Source organism: Tamandua tetradactyla, chromosome 1 (genome assembly GCF_023851605.1).
Source record: "Tamandua tetradactyla isolate mTamTet1 chromosome 1, mTamTet1.pri, whole genome shotgun sequence".
In the NCBI taxonomy this organism is placed as follows: Eukaryota; Metazoa; Chordata; class Mammalia; order Pilosa; family Myrmecophagidae; genus Tamandua; species Tamandua tetradactyla.
Genome location: NC_135327.1, coordinates 106232559 through 106259042, shown reverse-complemented (window position 1 = coordinate 106259042; position 26484 = coordinate 106232559). Strand labels below are relative to the sequence as shown.

The window sequence follows — 26484 nt, the reverse complement described above, 5'->3', positions numbered from 1 at the left end:
AAGAACTGACCATTAAATATAGTAATGTTCATCCTCTTGGCCTAGACAACTTCATTACAGGAGTTCAAAAAAGAATAAGGGAGTTCCGGGTCAAGATGGCGGCTTAACAATGTGCACATTTTAGTTCGTCCTCCAGAACAACTACTAAACAACCAGAAACAGTACAAAAGAGCTCTCGGAGCCACAATAGTGACCAGACACACAGCATACCCAGTCTGGACCAGCTGGACCGGCTGCAAGCACACCCCAGAACCGTGAGTTCCCAAAGCTGTGGCGGCCAGCGCCCCTCCCCCACAGGCCGCTTTACAGAGCGGAAAGGAAAGAAAAAATCCGTTACCAGCAGCAGGGATTGGACACAATCAAACACCAATTGTTGAACTAATTAACAAATTCTGACTACTAAAAATAGGCCCCCAGCTTAGGTGAACCTGATCAAAGCAGAGGTTGCTCATTTTTGCCAGTGCCAAGTGGGCAGGATTGACAGAAAAAGGGGGTAAAAAAAAGAAAGAAACAGAGGTTTTGTGGCTGTGTATCTACAAAGGGTTGACTGCCTCTGGATACAGCGGCAGGACTTTGCAGGTTGCAACTGCCCCAGGCATAGGCAGAAGTGAGCTCTTTTGGGGGCTGTGTTAGTTAGATTCAGTTGTCAACTTGGCCAGTTGAGCATACCTAGTCTTGTTGCTGCGGACATAAGCCAACTGTACGTGAACCTCATCTGTTGCCAATTACATCTGCAGTCAGTTAGGAGGCGTGTCTGCTGCAATCAGTGATGTTTGACTTAATTGGCTGGTGCTTAAATGAGAGACTGCAACGTAGCATTGCTAAGCAGCTTGGCATTCCTCATCTCAGCACTTGCAGCTCAGCCCAGGCCCTTGGAGATGGAGAAAGAAATCACCCTGGGGAAAGTTGTTGGAACCCAGGGGCCTGGAGAGAAGACCAGCAGAGACCATCCTGTGCCTTCCACGTAAGAAAAGAACCTCAGTGGAAAGTTAGCTGCCTTTCCTCTGAAAAACCAACAAAATAAATCCCCCTTTATTAAAAGCCAACCCGTCTCTGGTGTGTTGCATTCCAGCAGCTAGCAAACTAGAACAGGGGCTTATCTGGACCTTGTGCCTTCCCCAGGGGAGGGGTGAAGCCCCACCCAGGTAGAATCCCTCCAAAAGGAATTCAGACACCAGGGCTTGGTAATTAGAAGCCATTAAAACCAGCCTACAACCTCTCCTCTGTCTCCACCACGCCCCCAGCTGGGAGAGTCTGCCAAAGTTAAAGGTACCCTGTCATCTTATGCTGGTGGGACGTACAGTCAGACAAGCGCCACATACTGGGCAGGATAAGAAAAACAGAGTCCAGAGACTTCAAAGGAAAGTCTTTCAACCTGCTGGGTCTCACCCTCAGGGAAAACCCACGCAGGTGACTCTTTCTTCCTGATAGGAGGACAGTTTGGTCTGGGAAAATCTGGCTGGGGTCTATAATATCTAAGTAGACCCTCCTAAGTGTGTGTGTGGGGGGAAGGCACCACACAAGCAGGGCAACAAACAAGAACTGAAAATTTCTCCTCTGTTAAACAAAACTTAAGCTAAAGGTCCAGATAAAGCTGAACGGAATGTCAAAGAACAGACAGACAACAAATTCATCCAGCAAGAAAACCCTAGCTAAAAGAAGTGAAAGCAATCTCCAGAATAAACTAATTAAGGTAATTAAATGCCTAGACACCAACAAAAAATAACAAATCACCCTAGGAAAATTGAAGATATGGCCCAGTCAAAGGAACAAAACAACAATTCAAATGAGATACAGGAGCTGAAACAATTAATTCAGAATATACGAACAAACATGGAAAACCTCATCAAAAACCAAATCAATGAATTGAGGGAGGATATAAAGAAGGCAAGGAAAGAACAAAAAGAAGAAACTGAAAGTCTGAAAAAACAAATCACAGAACTTACGGGAATGAAAGACACAGTAGAAGAGATGAAAAAAACAATGGAAACCTACAATGGTAGATTTCAAGAGACAGAACACAGGATTTCTAAACTGGACGGAACATCTGAAATCCGACAAGAAACAGAAACTATAGGAAAAAAAATGGAAAAATATGAGCAGGGACTCAGGGAATTGAAAGACAATATGAAGCGCACGAATACATGTGTTGTGGGTGTCCCAGAAGGAGAACAGAAGGGAAAAGGAGGAGAAAAACTAACGGAGGAAATTATCACTGAAAATTTCTCAACTCTTATTAAAGACTTAAAATTACAGATCCAAGTGCAGCATACCCCAAAGAGAAGAGATCCAAATAGACAATACTCCAAGACATTTAATAATCAGAATGTCAGAGGTCAAAGAGAAAGAGAGGATCTTGAAAGCAGCAAGAGAAAAGCAATCCATCACATACAAGGGAAGCCCAATAAGACTATGTGCAGATCTCAGCAGAAACCATGGAGGCGAGAAGACAGTGGGATAATATATTTAAATTATTAAAAGAGAAAAACTGCCAACCAAGAATTCTATATCCAGCAAAATTGTCCTTCAAAAATGATGGAGAAATTAAAACATTTTCAGACAAAAAATCACTGAGAGAATTTGTGACCAAGAGACCAGCTCTGCAAGAAATACTAAAGGGAGCACTAGAGACAGATAGGAAGACAGAAGAGAGAGGTTGGAGAAGAGTGTAGAAAGGAAGACTATGAGTAAAGGTAAAAAGAAGGAAAATTAGATATGACATATAAAATCCAGAAGGCAAAATAGTAGAAGAAAGTACTACCCATGCACTAATAACACTGAAGGTTAATGGATTAAACTATCCAATCAAAAGACAAGTCTGGCAGAATGGATTAAAAAACAGGACCCATCTATATGCTGTCTCTACTCAAAGGACACGAGGCCAAGGACACAAATGGACATTTACACACCAATGTTTATAGCAGCATTATTAACAATTACCAAGAGATGGAAACAGCCAGAATGATCATCAACAGACAGTTGGCTAAACAAACTGTGATATTTACATAAGATGGAATATTATGCAGCTGTAAGACAGAATGAAGTTATGAAGTATGTAACAACATGAATGGACCTTAAGGACATTATGCTGAGTGTGATTAGCCAGAAACAAAACGACAAATACTGTATGGTCCACTGATATGAACTGACATTAGTGAATAAACTTGGACTATTTCCTTGGTTAACAGTGACCATCAGGAGATAGAAATAGGGTAATATATTGGGTAACTGGAGCTGAGGGATACAGATCGTGCAACAGGACTGAATATAAAAACTCAGAAATGGACAGCACAATATTACCTAACTGTAATACAATTATGTTAAAACACCTAATGAAGCTGCATATGAGAATGACAGAGGGAGGAGGGCTGGGGCATAAATGAAATCACAAAGAAAGATAGATGATAAAGATTGAGATGGTGTAATCTAGGAATGTCTAGAGTGTATAATGATAGTGACCAAATGCACAAATGTAAAAAACGTTTTTACATGAGGAAGAACAAAAGAATGTCATTACTACAGTGTGCTGAAAATAGATGGTACTTAATAGTTTAAAATTTTAACTAATGTGTGAGACTAAAGCAAAAAATGTTTATTTGGTACAAATCTATACTTTGACTAGTGCATCTCCTAATATAACCTATGTAGATAGTTGATTGAACACCTTACGTACATGGAACTTTGTACAGGATATGAGATTTTGTTGGCTTGTCCAGGTGATGCCCTGATGAATCCCAGAGTGATGTGATCAGTGAGTGGAAAAGTATTTGCAAAGTCCCCTTCGGGGAATGGTGAGAACGGGGCAAAACTCAACTTCCCCAAGTTGAATTCTTGATATTCTCACAAGCAGGGTTGGATAAACAAAGCTATAGGCTGAGCCCCCAGTCTTGGGGTTTGTTCATATGAAACTTAATCCCACAGGGGATAGGTTAAGCCTACTTGAAATTAAGCCTAAGAGCATGCAGGCCACGGTGGCTCAGTGGCAGAGTTCTCACCTACCATGCTGGAGACCCGGGTTCGATTCCCAGTGCTGGCTCATGTTAAAAAGTAATAATAATAAATAAAAATTAAAAAAAAAAAATTAAGCCTAAGAGTCACCCCCAAGAGAACCTCTTTTGTTGCTCAGATGTGGCCTCTCTCTCCAGCCAACACAGCAAGCAGACTCACCACCCTACCCCTGTCTACATGGGACATGACTACCAGGGGTGTGGATCTTCCTGGCAGTGTGGGACAGAAATCCCAGAATGAGCTGAGATTCAGCATCAAGGGATTGAGAAAAACCCTAGAATGAGCTGAGACCCAGCATCAAGGGAGTGAGAAAATCTTCTCGACCAAGAAGGGAAGAGGGAAATGAGACAAAGTGTCAATGGCTGAGAGATTCCAAACAGAGTGGAGAGGTTATCCCGGAGGTTATTCTTATGCATTAAGTAGATATCACCTTGTTGTTCAAGATGTAGTGGAGAGGCTGGAGGGAACTGCCTGAAAATGTAGAGCTGTGTTCCAGTAGCCATGTTTCTTGATGATGATTGTATAATGATACAGCTTTCACAATGTGACTGTGTGATTGTGAAAACCTTGTGTCTGATGCTCCTTTTATCTACCTTGTCAACAGATGAGAGGAACATATGGAATAAAAATAAATAATAGGGGGAACAAATGTTAAAACAGATTTAGTTTGAAATGCTAGTGATCAATGAAAGGGATCAGTAAGGGGTATGGCCTATAAAATTTTTTTTTTCTGTTTGTTATATTTTTCTGTTGTCTTTTTATTTCTTTTTCTGAATTGATGCTAATGTTCTGGGAAATGATCATGATGATGAATATGCAACTATGTGATGATATTGTGAATTGCTGAGTTGTATGCATTGGGAATGTTTGTTTCTTGTAATTTTTTTAATTAATAAAAAATTTAAAAAAAAAACCTAGACCAGTGACCCTGCTCATGCTGCAGGTAACTGACATTCTCAACAAAACAGAAGGAAAAAAACTAACAAACAAGAACAGAAAAAAGAAGTGTATTGACTCCTATGCCCCTGTAGATTCTGGTGTAAGACCAGATACCGCTGCTGCAGAGAACTCTAAAACCAAGCAATCTTCTCTAGGCCCTCAGGCATGTTCCAGAACAAACAACACAAGTACAAGATAGGAAAAAAATCAGTGAAAAGAAAGAAAAGTTGTTAGCATGATGCCAGAAGCTGCTAGTACGAAAAGGGTTGGAACTTGGATCTGTTCTGACCCCTCAGGGATCTGTCAAGTCAGGAATGCCCACACATAGAAGAAAGAAAGCAAACAGTCAAAGAAGGTGCAATCGCTCTGTAGCTCATGGTGTATGCTGGTGGGAGGTCTATAGCTGCTGGAGTTGAGTGTGCCAAAATTCAGGCCAACTTCTGGGCTGTTTCCTCAGGGATCACCCAGAAGACTAAGAGTAAGTCTGTCTTACAAATGGTGATCTCTCAGCAGCTTCTTACTTCCTGCAGGCATACTGTAACTGCTATAGATTTCCATTTTGTTTCCAAGGTTACCAGAGAGTTAATCACGATCTAATTTCAAGGTTGTTTATTATTCTAATGGAAGGAGAATTTGCAAAACTTCCTAATTCATATTATATGATTACTAAATTATTTAAGTTGAAATATGATATATATGTGATAAATGTAATTTACACATACATAGTGTGTATGTATGCATGTGTGCATTTTATTTCCATCAACTTTGTTGAGATTGCTTAGAAATTTTATTGCCTATACTTTTTTTTAGCTTAACTTTTTCCCTACACTTTCATTTGTTTTTCCCCCCTTTGTGCCTTTTAGGTTATTGATTGGTATTTGATTACTTATCATCCACCTCTAGTGAGATTTAATTTATGCTTTTTATTAATATTCTTTGAAATGCCAAATTTGTAGATATGCTTAAACTTACTTTGTTGCCTTCACTCCAACTTACATAAAGAAATAAGAGCATTTATTTCTTTTTGCTTCATTCTTTGTGCTCTAAGTAAGTCATTAATGCTGATAAAAAAAGAATAAGGAAAGAGAAAGCAGACATTCTTTTTTTAAAACTTTGTTGTAAAAACAGTAGGAAACAGTATGATAGTGTGGAAAGCAAGATCAGAGTTTTTTTGGGTTTTTTTTGTTTTTAAAGATGGGAGAATTATAATAGCACATTTGAATGCTGATGAGAATAATCTTACAGAAAGACAAAAACCAATGATAAGAAGGTGGGAAAATGACAAAACAATAGTCTGGAGTTGTCTAGAAGGGATGCAATACGGTACACTAGTAAAGGAGTCATGTTAGCTAGAAACATGTATATTTCATCCATGATAACAGGAGAATATGTAGGATATATAGGTATGCAAGTAATCAATAGATGTGATGAAAAGACCTTAGGAAAAATTTTGATGACCTCAAATTTTTCAGTGGAGTAGTAAGCAAAATTGTCAGCTCAGACTGAGGAGGGGGAAAGACGTACTTGGTTAAAGTGGCAGAAGTATCAAAGACTTGTTTACAAGAATGGGAGCAAAAACAGAAAAGGCAAATACAATAAGATTATACCTGATATTAGCAATCACTAATTTAAAATGAGATCAGTGTTGGTTTGTTTTTTTCTCCAGGCACATTAAGGTGCTTAAGAATAGGAATGGAGCAGACGATTAACTGAATTTAACCAGAACTGTGGTTTTACCAAACAAATGAGGGGAAAGTAAGTTGAAGGTGTTTGGAAGGGAGTAATCATTATAACTCTCAAAATTAAATCTAAGTAAAACTAACTAAAGCAGGAAGGGGCACAGTAAACAGGTACTAAAGTTTAGATATTGTCCATTCTTAGCAAGGATTATGTAGAATCAAAACTTTGAAAAGTAAACTCCTGGTAAATTTCCATATAAAATAAATTTATATAAATATATGTAAATTTACATGCAAATTGTATATATATGTAAATATACTTATGTACTTATTCAAGCAAGCAAAAAATTCATTTAAAGTTCCATTTCTAGAGATTAGGGAGAGGAACAAAATTTACTGAACTAAGTTTCAGTGACACAAGGCGTAGTATCAACAGTCCAATATACATGTAACTGGAGTCCTAAAATAAGAAAACAGAGAGAACAATAACTTGCAAAGCAAAATATTGCAGAGAATACACACTGTGATATTTTCTTAAAACCATACCTAATCATAATCAAATTACTGAAAATAAAAGAAAACAAAAAATCTTAAAAGCATCTAGCAGGGGGAGAAAAGATGTTACATGTAAAGGGGATCAATAATATCAATGCAGCTAATTGGCATTACAGACAATGAAGGCCAGAAAATAATGCCAACACTTCTGAACAAGTTGAAAGAAAAAAACCCATCAAACAAGAATTCTATAGTCAATAAAAGTATCCTTGAAAATTTACAATGAAATAAAGATATTTTCAGATAACAAAAAGCTGAGAGAATTTGTTTCTAGCAAACCTATAATACAATGAATAGTAAAGGAAGTTCATCAGAATGAAGGAGAATCAGAAGAGGAAATTTATCTATAAGAAGAAATGATGAACATGGAAAATAGTGTGTGAGGTAAGTATAAAAGACTTATTCTACTTCTAGTTTCGATAGAAGACTGCGACTGATGTGAAATAGCGTAATGCTGCACTGTGTGTTATATAATGCATATAAATGTAAAATATATGATAAAGCACAAATGATAGGGGGTAGTTAAATTATCCTGCTGCAAGGATTTTTACATTTTACATAAAGTGGTAAAGTACTACCTATAAATTAACAGTAAGTGAAGGAGGCACATCCTAAACCCTAGAGTAAACAGTAAAATAATGATAAGAATAGCAAAGTTCAGCTCAAAAGCCATTTGAGTAATTAATTAAAATGGAACATTAAAAACTACTAAGTTAACTCAAAAGAAAACAAGAAAGAAGAGTGAAGAACACAAAAAACGTTTTAATAGAAAACAAGTAGTAAAATGATAGACCCAATCATATCAATAATACATAAATGTAAATGGATCTAATACCCCCATTTAAAAAGCAGATTAGACCAAATGAAAAAATGAAACCCAATATACTAAAAACTGAAAAACAGGCCTGAGAGAAATTAAAGACTTAAATAAAAAGAGAAAGATACCAAGTTCCAGAATTGAAAGAGTCAATATTGTTAAGCTGTCCATTCTTCCCAAATTAATCTACAGATTCAATGCAATCACATAAAAATCCCAACAGGTTTTTAGTACAAATCAAAGTTAAGATTTACATGAAAAACAAAAGGACCTTGAATATCCAAAACAGCCTGGGAAAAAAAACGTTTTAAAGGATTCAGATTATTTGATTTCACTGTTTACTATAAAGCTACAATAATCAAGACAATGGAATCTTCATCATCAATAGGTCAGTGGAAAAGAATATAACGTGCAAAATTAGACCCAATGAGATTACAGTAAACTAATTTTTCATTAAGGTACTAAAGGAATTAATGCTATGGTGAAGGTAAGTCTTTTCAACAAATCATGCAAGAATAACTAGATATCCATATAGGAAAAAAAAAAATGAACTTCAACCCCCATCTCATTCTACACATAAAAATTTGAAATGAATCACATACCAAAATACAAAAGTTAAAATTATACCACTTCTAAAGGAAGAAAAAATATGGAACTGTTAAACTTTACCACTGGGGAAATACCTGATACTGTGTCGAACTTTCAGGATACCCAAATTAATAGGTCCCTGGTCTTGAGGCCTGCTCTTGTGAAGCTGAGAAGCTTAGGTACAGGCTACACAGGTATGCCTAAGAGTAACTTTCGGAGGACCTCTTTTGTTGCTCAGATGTGGCCTCTCTCTCTCTCTCTAAACCCAACACTACAAGTGCAACTACTGCTCTCCCTTCTAGACGGGACATGACATGCGGGGATCAAAGCTGAAATGCAGAGGGGTCAGCCTCTCCAGAACATCAACTACTTCCATCCCCATTATCATCGACAGCCCCTTCCATCATTCCATCATGAAAATGTTAGAATGGACATAGCCCAAATACCTCTAAAGAGTGGGAGAAAGATCAAAAGTGATGGTGGAGTTATACAGAAAAGGTAGGGTTTAACAAATGCGTCTGATTGCTGAATCATTAAGTTGATATTTCTTTTAGTATCCAGTATCCTAAAGCAGTTAGAATTAAAAACTTAAAATATTTACAACTGTAACCCATACCAAAACCTGAAATCTTTTCTACAACTACTTGTTGTGATGTGCTTTGAAATGGATTGTTTTTTTGTATATATGCTATTTTTCACAACAAAGAAAAATAAAAGTTGATTCTGATGATTAAAAAAAAATTATACCACTTCTAAAAGTTCACATGGGAGAAAACACCACAACTTCTAGTACACAAAGATTTCTAAGAAGGATATAAAAAGCACTGACTATAAAAAGGAAAACATGAAAGACAAAATAGACTTCATCAAAATTTTAAAGTTCTGCTCAAAAGATACCAACAAAAAAAAAAGGAAACAACAAGCCACAGACTAGAGGGAAATAGCTGTGAAACATTTGTTTGAGAAAGGATGTATTCAGAATAGGTGTAGAACTCTTACAGATAAATAACAAAAATGATAAACAATAGATGGGTCATACATTTGGCCCATATAAATATAATAAGATCTTTAATATCATCAATCATTAGGGAAATATAGGTTGAACCCAACAAAATACCTTATAATACCCATTAGAGTAATTACAGTTGCAATTATTTATCCGAAAGAAATGAAAACACATACCCATAGAAAGATTTGTACAAACCGTTTACAGCTCCATTTTTTCACAATAGCTGAAAAATGAAATCCCTAATGTTTATCAGTAGAGAACTAGATAAACAATTTGTACTATATTCATAAAAAAATAATACTCTCAGCCAAAAAAATAATAAAACTGGTGATAAACGCAACACAGGTAATTTTCAAAAATAATATGCTCAGCAAAACAAGTCAGACACAAAGGAGTACATACCCTTTCACTTCATTTATAAGAAGTTTAAGAATGGGCGAAACTAATTTATGATGATAGAAATCAGGAGAGGAGTTGCCTACAGGAAGGGGGTGGGTACAAAACTGAACTTTGGAGATGATGGAAGGATTCTGTATCTTGACTACTCTGGTGCTTAAATGTATATATTATAAAAATTCACTTAATTGTAGCATTAGGATCAATCATTTCACTTTTTAAAATTTTACCATGACATTAAAAGCAAAAGAAGCAGAAGATAAGAGATCCAATTTTTCTAATACCCTTATGAAACAATTCAATTACATTTCATTTATCCACTGTAGTTGGAAGTAACAATGTGAACCAATTAGGTATTATCTAGTCCTCAGTCAGAGACAGGACAATATTGACTCATTAGTCTTAAAAAGAAGTAAGACATATATTTAGAGATGAGCAATGCAATTCTATCCACAATATTTTTAAAAACAACCCAAGTATCATACAACAGTATTATTAGCCCAACTATGGGGAAAACAGGTAAAAATATGGTAAACTGAATTATTATTAGAGATTTTTAAGACACTCAAAATGTTTTCACCATATAATTACACAATTAATACATGCTCAGCAAAAGGAAACTGAAAAATACAGAATATTGGAAATAGGAATAAAAATAATTCCTAATCCCAGGAGCAAGAGGTAGCCATAGTTACAATTCTGGCAAACATGCTTCCTTTTATGTACTACAGTGAAGAATACACAGTTTTGCATCCTGATTATTTAAAGTTAATATACTATTATTCATTTCTTTGAGTTACTAAAAAATTCTTTTAGTATAAATTACCTATATTTTATTACTTAAATGTTTTTCAATTCTACCTGTGCTTCCCTTCTTAAAAAAATTATTCTATTACACACCCCATACTCAAAGTGCAAAAATAAACCAAAAGTAAAAACTGCCATAATCCTACATCTCCTTCCCATTTCAGTATATATCTTATTAAAAAAATCATTCATAAATATGATCGTTTCTACATTTTTAATAAAGAATGGAATTATATATCCACATATGCATCATATTTATCTCTTTCACATAAAAAACATATCATGAACATCTTTTAATATTCAAAAGGATGTATTACATCATTGTTTCTAATGGCTGATAGTATTCTATTGTACCAATATGTCTTAAACTTGCCTTAAACTAACCTCTAGGTAGGACATTTAAGTTGCTTTCACTTTTTCACCACTAAAAGCAATATCCTATGAATGGCCTTAAATACAGATTATTATAAACCTGCTCATTACCACTTAAGAAGACATTCTTAGGAGTAGGATTCCTAAACACAGGATATATATATTTGCTAAGTTTTTGATAGAGCTTAGAAGAACTTTAAACAAGTCAAAAAAAGAAAAGAAGAATGATGTTCCATGATCTCCATGAAAAGCTCTAAGAATATAAAAATGTATAAGACAATATCTGCTTACAGGTAAGCTGCAGTCTAGTGGGAGAGAAAAATGTTGAAATAACAGTAACAACAAAAACAAAATCCTGGGATAACTGATGACCGCTATGGAGAAAAAAGTAATTTCTTTTTGGGAAGGACTTTGGGAAGTATTTCCGTTGGGAATATACACTTTTAGATCTTTGGTATATATTTTTAGATCTTTGACTTGTTTTCTTGAAATAAAACAACCACAGAAAAGAAAATCCATATACAAGAAAACGAGTCAAAGATCTAAAAGTATATACCAAAGTATTCCCAATAGGAAGCTCATTTACAATTTTTTTGTTACTGTGAATTTACTGAAGAAAAGCTATATATTGAGAAAAGAAAAAGATAAAGTTGGCAAACTCAGTAATCACTAACCCTTGAATATGTCTGATGGAGAGAACTGTGATTGAGTCATCTGCTTACAGAAAGACTAATGAACTACACAAAACACGCCTCTGATTCTCAGTCTAGTGCCCTTCCTATATATTTTCCCCCATCACAGAGTATAAAATACGAAGTCTGTCACTATTTAAGGAGCTGTGGTCCCAAGTTATATTTAAAACCAAACAGTAGTTTTTACAAACACCCGTCGTCTATTCAAACAGGGGGTGGAAATAACCTTTTTTAATATAAATGGTAGCAGAAACATACTTGTAAGAAATACTAACTTTATTAACAAACTTCCTAAATAAATTTGACTAGCATATCCAACATATTTTTTTCTTTGCATGGGCAGGCATTGGGAATTGAACCCAGGTCTCCAGCATGGCGGGCAAGAACTCTGCCTGCTGAGCCACTGTGGCCTGCCCCATATCCAACATTTTAGAAATATTGAAAACATAAGGACTATCTTTATAAACACCTTTTCTTAATTTCTTTAATACATTTTTGCTTAATTATTCTGATCTCCAAATTGTGTTTTCCTATTTATAAAACTGTTTAGAAAGCAGAGACGTAATTTTAAAAAGTACTTACCATCCATATGAAATATTGATTAATATAATCAGGATCACTGAGTTGATTTATTAATGGAAGAAGAATTCCTCGTGCAAGGATTTCCTGGAAAAAGATTTAAAATATTTTAATCTAATATCTTCTCAAATTCACAACATTTGCTAACACAATGATGTTGCTTAACAAAACTAAATGAGAGATGTGAAAGTCAAACTTGATAACCGAGATAATCTTATAAAAAGATGAGCTGCTATTTGCATGCTATAGGCTATATTTAATAGGAGAATATCAACAGTACCATAGCAACACCAGGGGTAAACAATGGGAGGAGGGATAAGGTTTATGGGGAGGTCTAAATTTTCTATTTGGTGAGGGTATGTTTATTGATATCTTTCTCTTGGGAACAATGAAATTATCTAAAATTGAGAGTGTTGATGGACTGTTGATTTTGGACATTATACATGATACCCAATGAAAAGAGGTGGCTGAAGAATGCACTGACTGAGTAGATAGGCAAACGATGGCGTAGACATATAATCGAATATTGTGCTGTTTCACAAAGGAATGAAGTTGTGAGGAAGGCAACATTGTGAATGAACCTGTGGGACGTTTGGTGAGGCAAAATAAGCCAGAAAGAAAAGAGCAAATATTGTATGTTCTCATTTCAAAAATATTTACAAGAGGGGCCTAGATTATAAATTCTTGCAGCAGTCAGATTTAGTCTGGAGCAGTAATAGTGTCTCCGGATTTTGAGAGGTTGTTTTATATATGGATAACCTGGCATTTAGAGATGAGAACAAGCCAATCAGGTCAGGATTAAGGTAACTCAAAATACAGGGATAAGGAAGACACTGTCCAGATTTTAGAACCTCATCGACTGTTTCAGACCAAATGAAGAAAGGTTTATTTTGTCTAGAACCTTATTTTATGTGGCCATAATCTAACTCAACTTGTGTGGCTGGAGTATTTAAACAATCCAAATACAGAGAGCCCAGAACAAGAATGAAGGCCCTTAATTCTGCGTAACTTAATGTAACGCTTGGGTACAACCAGAGCATATTAAGTAGGGAATCAGAAAGTACTGGCAAAGTTCCTTGAGGGATGGGAGAGAAATTATGGAACTATTAAACTTGATCACTGGGGAAACCCCGAAACTGTGTTAAACATTAGGGATACCCAAATCAATACGTCAAGCCCTTGATCTTGAAGCTTGCTGTTGTGAAGCTTATGTATGTAGTGGAGAAACTTAGCTTACCTATAGGCATGCTAAAGAGTTACTTTTGGAGGACCTCTTTTGTTGCTCAGATGTGGCCTCTTTCTCTCTAAGCCTAACTCTACAAGTGAAACTACTGCTCCCCGCCCCAAGGTCACACATGACATCTAGGGGTGAAAGTCTTCCAGGCAGCATTGGAAATGACTCCCAGGAATGAGCCTGGCCCTGGCACCATGGGATCAACAACACCATCTTGACCAAAAGGGGGGTAAAGAAGTGTAACAAATAAGGTATCAGTGACTAAGAGAGTTCAAATACAGTCTAGGGGCTACTCTGGAGGTCACTCTTATGCACGCTTCATAGCTGGCCAAAACCAACCAAAACAATTCCTGCCAATTCTAAACCACACCTAGGGCATTATATAAGATTCTACAAATGTTCCATGCTCTACGGTAACTTTCAGACACCTACAATCTCCAGATGGGTCCCCAGATCAGACAAATGCTGAAATGCAGAGGGGCCAGCTTCTCCAGAACATCAACTAGTTCCATATATCAGCATGAAAAACTTAGACTGGGCATAGCCCAAATACCTCTAAAGAGTGGGAAAAAGATCAAAGGTGATGGTGGAGTTGTACAGAGAAGGGAGGGTTTAACAAATGAGTATGATCACTGAATCATTAAATTGATAAATGATTAAATTTCTTTTAGTGTCCAGTATCTTAGAGCAGTTAGAATTAAAAACCTAAAATTGTGCAGTTGTAACCCACACAAAAATCTGAAATATATTCTACAACTAACTGTTGTGATGTGCTTTGAAATTTATGGCTGTTTGGTATTTATGTTATTTTTCACAAAAAGAAAAAAAAAGTTGATTGTGATGATAAATACACAGCTATATGATGATACTGTGACTATATACTTTGGATGATTATATGATACATGAAAATATATCAACAAAAAATATACAATTAAAAAAAAGATCAAAGTAGAAGGTGGATAAAAGAGAAGACAGGATTTAACAAATGAGTATGACTCCTTAATCATTATACTGATATTTCTTTTAGTTTCCAGTGTCTCAGAACAGCCAGAAGGAAAAACCTAAAATTGTAGAACTGTAACCCATACCAAACTCTGAAATCTGTTCTATAGCTAATTGTTGTGGTGTGCTTTGAAATATATTGCTTTTTTGTATATATGTTATTTTTCACAATATGTTTATTTTCACAATAAAAAAACTTTAAAAAAAAGACAAGATACTAGACAGCAGTTAAAATAAGTGAGATAAAGTTATTTATACCAACGTGGATACATCTCCATAATGACAAAGCTGAATGAAAAAAAGCTCATCAGTATTTATGTCACTTTTTAACAAGTAAAAATATATAGAACCATAGATGTTTACAAATTAATATATCTACAAAAGTATAAAAACAGAGAGTTGCTACACTAAGGGAGGAAAAAGGGCAACTTACATAAATCTTTATTTAAAAATTTATTAAATCTGGGTAAAAAAAAATCTGGGCGGCTGGTGCATATTACTGGCTTAACAGTAAACGACAGAAGTAAAATAATAAATACGTTAACGCAACATATTCAACATTTTCTTAAATACGCCTTCATATTGTTTGTGCTCCTCCCTATTAAAATTCTACCTTTCCGTCCATGACTGACTACAGAATCAATTCTCCTATTAAATAAATAATCATTCTAGATAAACAGTGATTCATACCTTCATATCCTGTATTTATGGCACTATTACTTAGAATTCTTTTTGTGACTGCACATCTTATACTTTTTAATAGAGTACAACTATTTAGGAACACTTTCTACTGAAAAGAGATTGGTCAATTGTTCTATTGATTTACCTAACTTCGAAAATATTAACGCTCCATCTTCTCAAAATCATTAACTTAAACACTGCAGGCATTTGATAAATGTTAAATGGAAATAAAGAAATTTAACAATTTAGTGCTGATTCTATTATACAATGTTTCCACCTGGTATTATTCTCTATTCTTTGATGCGTGTGTTATCTGAATGTATGAAACATCACTTGTTAAGACTACTGGAGAGGCTGAATAACAATGAGCTTATTAACAGGATGTTTCTAAGTAAAGAAGCAGTTCATTTATTCCATGTGTCCAGATCTCTAATTTATCTGGGCCATTTTCTGATTGAATTTCATAGAAAATGGCCTTCACTTTATTCTTCTTTTGGAGGACTATTTTATACAAATCCAACTTATATAAACCGTAAAAGTCTCTTAAATATTACTTCATAATAAATTAATATTTCCAGGGGGCACTACTAGAGGATCCAGTAATTTTTTTGAAATGTCTTCTGATGAAACTTTTTATTCCCAAAGATAAGGAATTGCCTGCTCATTCAAGGTTAGAAACTTTAGTGTCTAACTTCTTAAAAATTGTATTTATTTATATAATTTCTTCCTTCAAAATTATGTCTCTAAAAGAGGGAAAATTCAACTTCCCCAAGTTGAATTCTTGATATTCTCACAAGCAGAAGGGGCAATCAAAGCTACAGGCTGAGCCCCCAATCTTGGAGTTTGTTCATATGAAACTTAACCCCACAAAGGATAGGTCAAGTTTACTTAAAATTTAGGCCTAAGAGTCACCCCCAAGAGAGCCTCTTTTGTTGCTCAGATGTGGCCTCTCTCTCCAGCCCACACAACAAGCAATCTCACCACCCTCCCCCTGTCTACGTGGGACATGACTCCCAGGGGTGTGAACTTTTCTGGCAACGTGGGACAGAGATCCTGGAATGAGCCGAGACTAAGAATCAAGGGATTGAGAAAATCCCTATAATGAGCTGAGACTCAACATCAGGGGACTGAGAAAATCTTCTCGACCAGAAGGGGGAAGAGTGAAATGAGACAAAATAAGTGTCAATGGCTGAGAGATTCCAAACAGAGTCAAGAGGTTATCCTGGAGGTTACTCTTACGCATTAAATAGATATCACCTTGTTAGTCAAGATGTAGTGGAGAGGGTGGAGGGAATTGCCTGAAAATGTGGAGCTGTGTTCCAGCAGCCATGTTCCTTGAAGATGACTGTATAATGATATAGCTTTCACAATGTGACTACGTGATTGTGAAAACCTTGTGTCTGATGCTCCTTTTATCTACCTTGTCAACAGACGAGTAGAACATATGGAATAAAGATGAATAATAGGGAAAACAAATGTTAAAATAAATTTAGAGTGAAATGCTGGTGATCGGTGAGGGGGGAGGGGTATATATGTATGATTTTTTTCTGTTTTTTTAATTTCTTTTTCTGAATAGAGGCAAATGTTCCAAGAAATTATCATGATGATGAATATGCAACTATGTGATGATACTGTAAATTACTGATTATACATGTAGAGTGGAATGATCAAAAATTATGTCTCTAGCCCCACATGCTCAAATGAAAAGCTATACTTTGTAAGGAGAAAATTCACACAAAAAATGTTTTTCCCATGTTTCTTTTCAAAATGAGAAAAGGAAAAAAAACACATGGGAAAGAGTTTAAAGTAATTTTAGTGTCTCTTATTAGTTAATATAACTTGTCAATCTGGGTTAGAAAACTACTTAGATTTCCTAATATGTGTCATAAAAGAGGTTTGGTTAGTAAGGGCTAATCATATGACACAATTTTCCTACATAGGACCTAGTGAGAGTTCAAAATACTCTGACATAAGTAGACATTTCCATGTAATGCCTACTTAAGATTCCCAAATTTCTAGAAGACAACACCAGGTGTCAAAAATAGAGGCCTAAAAGATATAAAGTCATCTTTAAATTAATAAAAGACAGGGAAAGAAAATGGAGGCAATTAACTAGCAATTAACTCAGTCAAATAATCTGATCTGTACAACATGTACAAAAATAGGAAAGAAGAAGTACTGTCAATATACGTGAAAAGTAAACTGAACTCAAGTGTACTGTTATTAAACAATAACACATGAACATAAGGCACATCTCCAGAACTGGCACCTATTTTGTTGGAAGAAAGACTAAAGAGAACATAAGCTTTCATTTTTAGGAAACTTGGAAACTTTCATCTCCCATTCAACCAGGATAAGGCCTTATATAGCTAAAAGCATTTCTCAATCATAACCAATAGCCAAGGGCAAATGTTAGTCCTCTACATCAGCACATGGAATTTACTCCAAAAACCTATAGCCAGAAAACAGAGTCCAAGACTACTGTTCTCATCCAATTTACTCATTTTCCAATTACAAGAGGCAGAATCTTAACTATCCAGATTTTGAAAGTCTCTGTCCACAAGATTTATTTTTAGCTAGCCCATTTAAGTAAAGTTATATTGAAGAAAATTTAAAACCAAATTAAATTTGGTTCTAACCACCATCATTAGAACCAAAAATCTAAGCACCTAACTCTAAGTGAAGCAGTTCTCAAATTGTTGTCTAGAGACCTGTGGGAGGGGGAGGGAGTAGGACGTCTGCATCCAAACCATCCTCATAATATTACTACAAAATTATTTACCTTTTTAATTTTATTGGCCATTCTCTCATAAGCATACAATGAAGTTCTTAGGAGTTATATGACATGTAATGATGTCATTGCTCTATCAGCTAAGGGAATAAATGCTTATGTATTCTTATGTTTTAAAAATTACTTTTACTTTTTAATATAGCAAATATTGACAGATAAAATCCACGTATACAGAAGCTCTTTGGAATTCTCAATAATTTTTCAGAGTGTAACAGACCCAAGACCAAAAATTTTGTAAAACACCATTCTAAGTTTCTTTATAGCCATGATCTGGAATGACTTAGGCTTACCCTGACAAAGTATCGTATGCTCTTGTTCTGGAAATCTCCAGGAGGTAGCAATAAATATAATAAGACCTCACACAAATCCCTTAAGAACCCTAGAAATAGAAAAGGTAGATATAATGACATCAGAAATATAAAAATCACCAAAATCACCACTCTCATAAAAAACACATGAATGAAGGGAAAAATAAGCAGTTTCCTGTTTAAACCAATTTATTTAAGGGATTAGCAAATATCAGTATTCATTAAAAATTCCTGCATTTTTCTTCAAATAGTAACTCTTCATTAATTAAACCAATATTTTAAAATTCTGCTCAATTGTAACCAATTATCTTCATCATATGAGAAACTTCAATTACAAGTTTGTTTTATTCTAAAACATAGTTTTAGCTGTAGCACATCTCATAAGTTTCTGTCACAAATTATCTTTGCATACTTAACAGTTATTTGCACACTTAAAAATAAACTTGCGATTCTTCTTTCAAGAAAGAACCTCCACTATAGTGTTTGGCAGGAAATAACAAAAGAAAAAGAATATGCTGTTCTATTCTACTGACTTAAGAGAGCTCAATTCACATCAGATGCTGCATGTCATTATATCCATTTCTTATATTTAGTTATTTCACATCAATGCTAATGAATGGCAATTAAAACCTAAATTGTACAACAAATAATTAAGGAAAAGGAAAAAAAGAAAAGCAAAGGAAAGGTAGAAAACACTTGAGCACATTTTCAAAATCTAAAAGAATTTCCACACTATATTTCCATAATGTGTACACACACACTAATGGTATATATTAATTGTATATATGTACATTAATAATTCATAAGAATACAATTATATATGATTCTGTTAATCAAAAATGTGTCAAGTAGCAAGGAACTCTTAACTATTGCAAAACTGGGGAAATATGACATTCTCAGCTAGAACTTATCTAGTCTAACCTCACACAAAGAAAAGAACATTAAAATTTTATTTGAAATCACTGTAGTCATTTGCTCAGAAAATATTAAGGCAACAAGTATAGTCTTGAAGAAGAAATAATAAATTCAAAGAGAAGATAAATTAGTGTAGTATAGATAAAAAATGTAAACTTTCAATTATAAAATGTTCATGTACTTGATACATTTTTTAAAAGATTAATTTTTAAAGATGACCTTAAAAAGGAAAAAGTAATCTGCAAATCACTTATGAAAGTTACAAAATAAAATAAAATGAAATGAACTGTAGCAGTTTACTATGCTATTTTTCTTTTGTGAGAATAATTTCACCTTTATGTTTTACCCTTAGATTTGTGTACTGGCTTTGCTAACTTGTTTTTAAACGATATGGATAGCAGCTGTTTCAAAAATTAAATTGAAAAAAAACCTTCTTCATCTTTGGGAGAAGTGCAGACTAGATCACGGCAAACTTCCTTCTCCATTTCAACTTCAACTTCAAAGAAGGTATCTACAAGATCTTCTGCTGAACCTGGACAAAAGGAGGAGCCATTCAAGTACACAGAATGATACAGGAAAATGGATTCTTAAATTCAATCTTCAAATGGAGTAAAAGTATTACCTTTTACTTGATCATCTTTCTCTGTTATTTTCTGCTGAGCTTTTCTGAATACTCGAAGATGTGTGCCAAAGTCATCTACAATGCGTGTAGTAAAATAAGGTTGCCAGTCTATTTCTTTCGACCTTACAGAAAACAAATTACATAAAAGCATTATAAAAATGCTTTTTATCAAAAAGCACAAATTCATTTTAATTACTGACAGACAACATGGCTAGCAGAAACTGCAAATCTATTTAAACCAAGGTTTTGTTCATTAATTACTATTATAGGTTAGCCCTCAGTTTTACAAGACCCAAGGTATGGAAAGTCTACTTCACTAAGTCTTCTTACAATATTACTTGAAGTATTTTATGTGCCAAAGCTTAAAAGTACTATTTAAATGCTTAAAGTACATAGAAAAAAAATTTTCTCCAGTTAAATTTGAAATAAGTCTAACAACAGCTGTATCATGAGAATTTCTTAGTCCAGAGATTAGAATATGTTAGGGATTCAAAATTCCTTCGCTTGCTTTTAAGACTGTGTGGGTTATTTCTCAGTTCCTTCTGAACCCTTTCTAAATTCTCCACATTCTTCTTCTTACTTATATAGCCCAAGTTCTAACTCAAATACTTCTAGTAGAGTGAGTCTGGATGATTTCTGTTCGTATACACCAGCACTTAAAAACTCAACCATTATAAATAAAGTCACACAGAAATGATTTAAATAAAAATGTAAAATAACACACATATAAAAGCTTGTCAAATCCCCATAAAATGGTGATTACTAATTTTATGAAGTTATTTAGTACTCTATCCCAAATACAACAGGCCTCAAGAAACATAAAATAGCACACTTTCTGCTAATTCAGTATAACAGTGAAATAAATACCACAGATAATCCAAAAGCAATTAACATTCCTCCCTGATAATTAAAAATAAATATTTTCAATACAATTTTTCTTAAATTAGCACTAAATTAATGCATTTGGTAAGGATAACAACAAGTAGATGACAAAGAGTCTATTTATGAAGATGCTGAGAAATGGGGAGCTGAAAAAGAACACCATAATTTATTATGCTACTCATACATGTATATAAAGCAATTAGTGAAAAACCTGTCGATATTACTGTCTTTTTTTTTTTTGAGGGAAAACTTAATGGGGTGAGTGGCAATGAGAAATAAAAATGTAACTTATTAACACTCATGCAGTAATTTTTTTAATGCACAACTATGAATGTGCAGTATCCATGAAAAGAAGCACACAAACACAATACAAATTAATATCATAAAGGTAATCTAAACTCAGGGAACTGAGGAAGAATTAACTTATTTAGAATAAAAGAGTCATGCATATAAGTATATACTGAACTTGGCAACAATGGTCAGCCTCAACCTAAACTAAAGCAAAAACTTCAATTTTTTAGCCTCTAGTCTTTTTATTTGTTATTTTATAAAAATTCATAATCTAGGGAGAATGCCAAGATGGCGGCTTAGTGAGGTGTGGGATTTAGTTCGCCCTCTAGAGCAGCTACTAAATAGCTAGGAACAGTACTGAACAACTGCTGTGGCCACGTCAGTGACTGGACACACACAGTGTACCCCAGTCTGGATCAGCTGGACCGGCTGCAAGCATACCCAGAAACATGAGTTTCCCCATGCTGTGGTGACCAGTGCCCCTCTACCACAGGCTGCTTCCCAGAGGGGAAAGTAAAGGGCCTTTACTAGCAGCAAGGGGCTGAGTGAAACTAAGCTCAACTGCGGAATTAATTCACAAATTCTGACTACTAAAAATAGGCTCCCAGCTCAGCTGAACCTCGAGTCAAAGTGGAAGTTGCCGGATTTGACCTGGTGCAGAGAGGGCGGGGCTGATGGAAAAAGAAAAAAAGAAACAAGTTTTTTGGATCAGATAGCACCTAATACTTGAAAGGGCCTGGGCCTTGAAGGAAAGGAGGGGGGCACACAGGACCTGAAGATACACAAAACAAACCAGCTTAAGTTTTTGATTGGCAAAACCTAGGAACGGCGGTCCTGTTCTGAAAAGGAATTTTTTCTTTCTTTTTTGTGGCTGTGTTTCTATGGGTTGACTGCCTTAGGATACAGCAGCAAGTCTTCTCAGGCTTCAACTGCCCCAGGCATAGGCAGAATGAAGCTTGTTTCAGAGCTTGTCTGGAGCCTGTGTCTTCCCCAGGAGAGGGATAGGGCCCAGCTCAGGTGGATTCCCTCCCTCAAGGAATTCAGACCCCAGAGTCTGGAAAAGTAAAAGGATTAAAGTCAGCCTACAACCTCTCCTCTGTCTCAAACACACCCCCATCAGGGAGAGTCTGCTAAAGTTAAAGATACAACATCACCTTATACTGGTGGGACCTGCAGGCAGACACGTGCCACATACTGGGCATGATAGGAAAAATGGAGAGCCCAGAGGCTTCATAGGAAAGTCTTTCAATCTGCTAAGTTTCACCCTCAGGGAAAACTGATGCAGGTGACTCTTTCCTTCTGACAGGAGGCCAGCTTGGTCTGGGAAAATTCTATATTACCTAAGTAAACCCTCCTAAGGGCAGGGCAGAGGGAAGGCACCATATAGGCAGGGCAAGAAACAAGAAAACAAGAACTGAACAATTCTGATCAGTTAAATAAAACCTAAGCTAATGGTCCAGAATAAGCTGAACTGTATGTCAAAGACCAGACAGGCAACAAAGCCACCCAGCAAGAAAATCCTAGGTAAAAGAAGAGAAAACAATCTCCAAAAATAAACTAATTAAGGTAATTAAATGCCTAGACACCAGCAAAAAATAATGAATCACTCTAGGAAAATTGAAGATATGGCTCAATCAAAGGAACAAACCAGCAATTCAAATGATACACAGGAGTTGAAACAATTAATTCAGGATGTTCAAACAGACATGGAAAACCTCATCAAAAATCAAATCAATGACTTGGGAGGATATAAAGAAGGTAAGGAATGAACAAAAAGAAGAAATCAAGTCTGAAAATACAAATCAAAGAACTTAAGGGAATGAAAGGCACAGTAGCAGAGATGAAAAAAAACCATGGAAACCTACAATGTCAGATTTCAAGAGGCAGAAGATAGGGTTAGTGAACTGGAGGATGGAACAACTGGAATCTGACAAACAAAAGAAAATATAGGGAAAACAATGGAAAAATATGAGCAGGGACTCAGGGAATTGAATGACAACATGAAGTACACGAATATACATGTTGTGGGAGTCCCAGAAGGAGAAGAGAAGGGAGGAGGAGAAAAACTAATGGAGGAAATTATCACCGAAAATTTCCAAATTCTTATGAAAGAATTAAAATTACAGATCCAAGAAGTACCACATACCCCAAACAGAATAGATCCAAACAAACATAATTCAAGACACTTAATAATCAGAACATCAGATGTCAAAGAGAAAGAGAGAATCTTGAAAGCTGCAAGACAAAAGTAATCCATCACATACAAGGGAAGCCCAATAACACTATCCATAGATTTCCCAGCAGAAACCATGCAGGTGAGAAGACAGTGGGATGATATATTTAAATTACTAAAAGAGAAAAACCGACAACCAAGAATTCTATATCCAACAAAACTGTCCACCAAAAATGGAAGGAGAAATTAAAACATTTTCAGGCAAAAAAATCACTGAGAGAATTTGTGACCAAGAGACCGGCCCTGCAAGAAATACTAAAGGGAGCACTAGAGACAGATACGAAAAGACAGGAGAGAAAGGTGTGGAGAAGAGTGTAGAAATGAAGACTATCAGTAAAGGTAAAAAGAAAACAATTAGATATGACATTTAAAATCCAAAAGGCAAAATGGTAGAAGAAAGTACTGCCTGTACAGTGCCAACAGTAAATGTTAATGGATTAAACTCCCCAATCAAAAGTCAAAAGACTGGCAGAATGGATTAAAAAATAGGACCCATCTATATGCTGTCTACAGGAAACACATCTTAGACCCAAGGATAAACATAGATTGAAAGTGAAAGGTTGGGAAAAGATATTTCATGCAAATAACAATCAGAAAAGAGCAAGAGTAGCTATACTAATATCCAACAAATTAGACTTCAAATTAAAACAGTTAAAAGAGTCGAATAAGGACACTATGTGTTCATAGAAGGAACAATTCAACAAGAAGACATAACAATCATAACCATTTATGCGCCGAGCCAGAATGCTCTAAAAAACATGAGGCAAACACTGAAAAGAAAAATAGACACATCTTCCATAACAAGTGAAGACTTCAATTCCCCACTCTCATCAATGGATAGAACACCTAGACAGATGATCAACAAAAAAACAGAGAATTTGAATAATGCAATAAATGAGCTAGACATTAACATTTATAGAACATTACACCCCACAAAAGCAGAATAAACCTTTTTCTCAAGAGCTCATGGATCATTCTCAAGGATAGACCATATACTGGGTCACACAGAAGGCTCAATAAATTTAAAAAGATTGAACTCATACAAAAAACTTCCTCAGATCATAAAGGAATGAACTGTAACTCAATAATAGGAAGAGGGCCAGAAAATTCACAAACATATGGAGGCTCAACAACACACTCTTAAACAACCAGTGGGTGAAGGAAGAAATTACAAGAGAAATCAGTAAGTATCTTGAGGCAAAGGAAAATGAAAATACAACGTATCAAACTTATGGTATGCAGCAAAGGCAATGCTAAGAGGGAAATTTATTGCCCTAAATGCCTATAGGAAAAAAGAAGAGCAAAAACTGATGAATTAACTGTTCACTTAGAAGAACTAGAGAAAGAACAGCAAACTAACCCCAAAGCAAGCAAAAGGAAAGAAATAATGAAGATTAGAGCAGAAATAAATGAAACTGAGAACATGAAAACAGTCGAGAAAATCAACAAAACCAGTAGGTGGTTCATGAGAAAATCAGTAACATTGATGGACCCTTAGCAAGGTTGACAAAAAGAAGAAAAGAGAGGATGGAATAAATAAAATCAGAAATGTAAGAGGAGACATAATCACTGACCCTGCAGAAATAAAGGAAGTTATGAGAGGACACTATGAACAATTTTATGCTAATAAACTCAACAATGTAGATGAAATGGATAACTTCCTAGAAAGGCATGAACAACCAACATTGAATCGAGAAGAAATAGACAACCTCAACAAAAACCTATCACAAGTAAAGAAATTGAATCAATCATTAGGAAGCTCCCCAAAAAGAAAAGTTCAGGACCAGATGACTTCACATGTGAATTCTACAGAGCATTCAAGAAAGAATTAGTACCAATCCTACTCAAACTCTTCAAAATAATTGAAGAGGAGGGAAAGCTACCTAACTCATTCTACACAGCCAACATCACCCTCATACCAAAGCCAGACAAAAATACAACAAAAAAAACTACAGACAAATCTCTTGTCTAAATACAGATGTAAAAATCTTCAACAATTTTTATAAAATTGTAAGCAGTATCATTATTGGTACACCTTTTGAATGTTTACCTTCACAAGCACAGGATTGGCATCTAGGTAAAAAGACTACTCAGTGGATTATGAAATCCTTTAAAAATCCCCAGGAAGTACAAATAAAAAATTACTTTTCTGTATTTAAAAAAAAAAAATCTTCAACAAAATTCTCACAAATCAAATCCAATAGCATATTAAAAGAATTGTACACCATGACCAAGTAGGATTCATCCCAGGTATGCAAGGATGGTTCAACATAAGAAAATCAATTAATGTAATACCATATCAACAAATCAAAGTGGAAAAATCACATGATCATCTCAACTGAAATGGGAAATATCTGATAAATCTTATAACAGGAGGCAGTTTCCTAGACCTTACACCCAAAGTACGAGCACTGAAGAAGGAAATAAATGGGATCTCCTCAAAATTAAACACTTTCGTGCATCAAAGAACTTCATCAAGAAAGTAAAAAGACAGCCTACACAATGGGAGACAATATTTGTAAACGATATATCAGATAAAGGTCTAGTATCCAGAATTTATAAAGAGATTGTTCAACTCAACAACAAAAAGATAGACAACCCAACTAAAAAATGAGCAAAAGACTTGAACAGACACTTCTCAGAAGAGGAAATGCAAATGGCCAAAGGCACATGAAAAGATGCTCAACTTCCCTGGCTATTAGGGAAATGCAAATCAAAACCATAATGAGATATCATCTCACACCCACTAGAATGGCCACTGTCAATAAAATAGAAAACGACAAGTGCTGGAGAGGATGTGGAGAAAGAGGCACACTTATTCACTGTTGGTGGGAATGTAAAATGGTACAAGTTCTGTGGGAGAAGGTTTGGCGGGTCCTGAGGAAGCTAAGTATAGAACTGCCATATGACCTCGCAGTCCCACTGCTAGGTAACTACTCAAAGGACAAAAGGGCAAGGACACACACAGACATTTGCACACCAATGTGTATAGCAGTGTTATTTACAATTGCGAAGAGATGGAGACAGCCAAAATGTCCATCAACAGACGAGTGGCTAAACAAGCTGTGGTAAACATATACGATG

The 26484-nt window shown here is 35.3% G+C and overlaps 1 protein-coding gene across 3 annotated transcripts in view; it reads right to left on the bottom strand.

The window, feature by feature from the left end:
- SNX13 (sorting nexin 13) overlaps positions 1–26484 on the bottom strand; it is a 172099-nt gene that overhangs the window by 56882 nt on the left and 88733 nt on the right. For all 3 annotated transcript variants that reach the window (XR_013160024.1, XM_077122343.1, XM_077122346.1), the window contains exons 6-9: positions 19995–20116; positions 19803–19904; positions 18440–18528; positions 12445–12528 (exon numbers count right to left, since the gene is read on the bottom strand). Coding sequence is in view for 2 of the 3 variants with exons in the window: in XM_077122343.1 (XP_076978458.1) it covers positions 12445–12528; positions 18440–18528; positions 19803–19904; positions 19995–20116 (397 nt within the window). In the remaining variant the exon portion in view is untranslated. The remainder of the gene's footprint in view (positions 1–12444; positions 12529–18439; positions 18529–19802; positions 19905–19994; positions 20117–26484) is intronic.